At 56.9% G+C, this 4,435-nt stretch overlaps 1 protein-coding gene across 1 annotated transcript; it reads right to left on the bottom strand.

Moving 5' to 3' along the window:
• Positions 1 to 439: 439 nt before the first annotated feature.
• Positions 440 to 3,926, bottom strand: TUBB2A (tubulin beta 2A class IIa). The gene is made up of 4 exons (XM_017497465.2): positions 3,637 to 3,926; positions 2,732 to 2,840; positions 2,321 to 2,431; positions 440 to 1,975 (listed from the first exon to the last, which is right to left on the bottom strand). The coding sequence occupies exons 1-4, from the start codon at positions 3,691 to 3,693 to the stop codon at positions 915 to 917; spliced, it is 1,338 nt and encodes a 445-aa protein (XP_017352954.1). The 5' UTR covers positions 3,694 to 3,926; the 3' UTR covers positions 440 to 914.
• Positions 3,927 to 4,435: the final 509 nt, after the last annotated feature.

Genomic DNA, 4,435 nt, shown 5'->3' with positions numbered 1-4,435 from the left:
TAACAAAATTATTCATTGTGACACTATGCTATAGGGAACCGGCTAAATAAAACACATCACAGCTACATAATGGATGCTACATATCCATTTAAAGAGGAAGTTCTCTGTAGGTTCAAGATACACTGTTTAGTGAGAAGGCTGCAGAATTGTGTTAGTATTACATCATGCGTGCGAAGAAAGAAAAAAGGCAAATACTCTACATGGGCTTGAAAATATATGGAATATTTCTGCAGGGATGTGAGAAAGATAACCATGATTAGAAAGGTTCCCCACCAGAGAGGATCAAGGAATACAGGGAAAAGGGACACTAAGTTTCCACTCTAGAATTTTATGCTGTATGTAGGAACTACTCTAAAAACACTTTTCTTGTAAAGGAGGTAAAGGCATAGTAGGAATTGCACATGAAGACACTGCTTGCTTTCAAGAAGACATCTTTGCAACTAACATTTATTAAAGGCATTTTAAAACTCAGGTTGGTCTCTCATCTTAACTGCGGTTGGTTCAATTTTATTTGGTTGGTTCAATATCCAAAGAATCAGTTCAGTTGTGTTTTGACCTATGCTTTTGCTTTTTGTTAAAGGAGGAATTTAACGCAATGCGTTCAGAAAGTTACATTTAAATTGCTAATGAAGAGAAAAAGGAAGAGAAAGAAGAGAGGACACCATTCCGACACAAACGTTTATGTGATTTTAGCCATTACAACAGTAATTCAGAAATACCTCAAATGTTACATTGATGTCATCAATATTACAAAAGAAAAAAAAGTGACAGGCAACAGTGAAGAGCACCAGAGACCCAGCGCACACCTAAAGTAGACCATGCTTCTTTCCTTCCACTGCCAGGGTATTGTCCCGGGAAGCCCCCCACCCCCTCGCCTTCCTCCTCCGCTTTCCCTAACCCGCCTCTCGGGGTATCTACGCCTCGTCCTCGCCCTCCTCCTCCTCGAACTCCCCTTGTTCGTCGGCCGTGGCGTCCTGGTACTGCTGGTACTCAGACACCAGGTCGTTCATGTTGCTCTCGGCCTCGGTGAACTCCATCTCGTCCATGCCCTCGCCCGTGTACCAGTGCAGGAAGGCCTTGCGCCGGAACATGGCCGTGAACTGCTCCGAGATGCGCTTGAACAGCTCCTGGATGGCCGTGCTGTTGCCGATGAAGGTGGCTGACATCTTCAGGCCGCGGGGCGGGATGTCGCACACGGCCGTCTTGACGTTGTTGGGGATCCACTCCACGAAGTAGCTGCTGTTCTTGTTCTGCACGTTGAGCATCTGCTCGTCCACCTCCTTCATGGACATGCGGCCCCGGAAGATGGCAGCCACCGTCAGGTAGCGGCCGTGGCGCGGGTCGCAGGCGGCCATCATGTTCTTGGAGTCGAACATCTGCTGGGTGAGCTCAGGCACCGTGAGCGCGCGGTACTGCTGGCTGCCCCGGCTGGTCAGGGGCGCGAAGCCCGGCATGAAGAAGTGCAGGCGCGGGAAGGGCACCATGTTCACCGCCAGCTTGCGCAGGTCTGCATTCAGCTGGCCGGGGAAGCGCAGGCAGGTGGTGACCCCGCTCATGGTGGCCGACACCAGGTGGTTGAGGTCCCCGTAGGTGGGGGTGGTCAGCTTCAGGGTGCGGAAGCAGATGTCGTACAGGGCCTCGTTGTCAATGGAGTAGGTTTCATCTGTGTTTTCCACCAGCTGGTGGACGGAGAGGGTGGCGTTGTAGGGCTCCACCACCGTGTCTGACACCTTGGGTGAGGGCATGACGCTGAAGGTGTTCATGATGCGGTCTGGGTACTCCTCCCGGATCTTGCTGATGAGCAGGGTGCCCATCCCGGACCCCGTGCCGCCCCCCAGAGAGTGGGTCAGCTGGAAGCCCTGGAGACAGTCACAGCTCTCTGACTCCTTCCTCACCACGTCCAGGACCGAGTCGACCAGCTCGGCTCCTTCTGTGTAGTGGCCCTTGGCCCAATTATTCCCGGCTCCGCTCTGGCCTGCCAGAGGGAAAGAGATATCTTAAGTCACTGGTGATTGTATTAAATACCTTACCTCAAACCCCTTCATATGGATCAGTGAGTCGATGCTCAGATAAGACTATTTCAGATCATCAAAATGGCCAAACATTAACATATTTGTTTGTAAATATAATTCTAAATAAGGAAGGCCAGGATACCAAGCTCTTAGAAGTTGTAAGGCAAACATTTTTACCCTATAGTAAAGCTAAGCTGGCACACGAGTGGATGCTCTTCCTGCATTCCCTCTGGCAGTCACACCTCTCCAGTCTCAGCTGCCCAGTGTAAAATGGGTCCCTCATGCCATCAGCCACACCAGGCACTCACCAAACACGAAATTGTCTGGTCTGAAGATCTGGCCGAATGGTCCAGACCTAACGGAATCCATCGTGCCTGGCTCCAGATCCACGAGGATGGCCCGGGGAACGTATTTGTTACCTGCAGGGAACAACAGTGACTTAGACCCTCCGGCAAGGAGCTCTGCAGAGAAGGGCTTGGTGCCTGCTGCCATCCTGCAGGCATGGATGATGCCCCAAACAAAGGGAGACCCACCACCAGGTTCTCAAAGGGCTCTGTCGGCACAAGGAAGCCCAGTGAAATACTGCAAGGAAAGAGTGGGGCTCCTAAATTGAATAGTCCACCCTCTCCCAGGGCCACACCCCTGGAATCCCATGCAAGGGAAAGGGGGCAGGGGTAGGAAAAAACGGAAGGGAGTGGGGGTGGGGCAAGGGCGATTACCAGTGGCTTCATTGTAGTAAACATTGATTCTCTCCAGCTGCAAATCACTGTCTCCATGGTAACTGCCAGTGGGGTCAATCCCATGTTCATCACTGATGACCTCCCAAAACTGAGACAGAAAAGCTGCGTTTAGTATTGCACGATCCCCCAGAAACGCCAAGGCTCACAATGAAATGTCCTCGACTCAGTTCCAACAACCCAACGTTTCAGGAGCTTTAAAGGGCGGCGTGACCTGGGACCAGCCGCGGGGCTTGTATTTTGCAGGGTCAGAAAGTTGAAACTGGGCGTTTCCCAGGGGAACAGCTGCTGCTCGCCCCGGGAGGTAGGGGTCGAGGGGTGGAAGCACCAGCCAAAGCCGGGCAGTGGCAGAGCTCGGCGCATGGGTCGCAGCACCAGGCGGCGGCAGGAGGCGAGGGCAGCCTGCGAGGAGCTGGTGGGCGGGGAAAGAGGGACGCGAAGGAGCTAAAGGGCCGCGGTTTTAGATTCGAAGCACGTCCGGCGACCTCAAGACAATCGCTCTCCTCCCCACCCCCCGCAGCTCGACTCGAGTTCAAGCGAGCTAAATGAATCCTCCTCGTGTCCCAGCCCCTGGCGCGGGACGCCACGCATAGCCTCGCGGACACACCCTCGTCTTCTCCAGGCACGCGTGCCTGCCAAGCCGCCAGCGGGGAGGGAGGCCGAGGGGTGGCAGGGACTCCAAATGAGTTACCGCAGGAAGAAAGAGAGGTGCCCCCTCTGTCCGCGAAAGTCGTCTCCGAGCCCACCCCACCCTCGGCGGCACAAAGCGGCCGGGAAGGTCTGCACTTGGCGATCCCCAGGCCTTCCCGGGACAGCGCCTGGGGACACCGAGGGGCGTTCGGCCCAGGTTCCCGCCCCCATCGACCCCCTCCGCAGCGGCGCCCCACCTTGGCGCCGATCTGGTTGCCGCACTGGCCGGCCTGGATGTGCACGATCTCACGCATGGTGTCTCGTCAGCGTCCTCCTGCTCCGGCGGCGTCTGGTGGATCTGTCCGTCCTCCCCTCACACACCCACTACGGGGTCACCGGGAAGACGCTCGGGAACCGACGGGCTGAGAGCGCCGGCCCCGCGGGCTCCGGCTTTTATGCAAAGAGGGTGGGGCGGCCGGCGCAAGCCGCGCCCCCAGCCCGAGCCCCCCAGTCTCCTTCGCGCTGGCGCTCTCCAGGCCCGGCTGACGTAATGCTCCGAGCCCTAGGGACCGTCCAGGGGGCTGGACCACCGGCCCGCGGCCAATCAGAGCGGGCGTGCAGACAGGGAGGGGGGGCTTCTGGGAGTAGGGTGGGGGCGTGCTCATTGTCTGGGGCTGTGGTGGGGGTCTGGGTATGGGGATATGGGGGAAGGGTGAAGAAAAGGAGGGCGAGAGGGCGGTGAGGCGGGGGCCACCAGCGCGGCCTGACTGGGCTGGGGGCAGAGCTGGCACCGGATGGGAACGATGGAGAACTGGAGCAGGTGGAGAGGCCGTCAGGTGCTCCGGTACCGGCAGGTGGGAGGGTTGAGGTGGCACAGGCTGCTCGGCCACCTCAGATTGCGGCTCCTCCTTGGGCACTGGCCTGAGTCCCTCCAGCCAGCCGCCCCTGGTGAGATCACTGCCCTTTTCCTCAATCCTGGAAGCCAGCGACTGCCCAGGCGCCAATGCCCGTCTCATAGAGGGCTGAGGGAGGACAGGTGGCCTCAGAAGGAAGTCG

This window comes from Cebus imitator, unplaced genomic scaffold (genome assembly GCF_001604975.1).
Source record: "Cebus imitator isolate Cc_AM_T3 unplaced genomic scaffold, Cebus_imitator-1.0 Scaffold231, whole genome shotgun sequence".
Classification (NCBI taxonomy): Eukaryota; Metazoa; Chordata; class Mammalia; order Primates; family Cebidae; genus Cebus; species Cebus imitator.
Note: the sequence above shows the minus strand (reverse complement) of the source record. Positions and strands in the feature narration are given on the sequence as shown.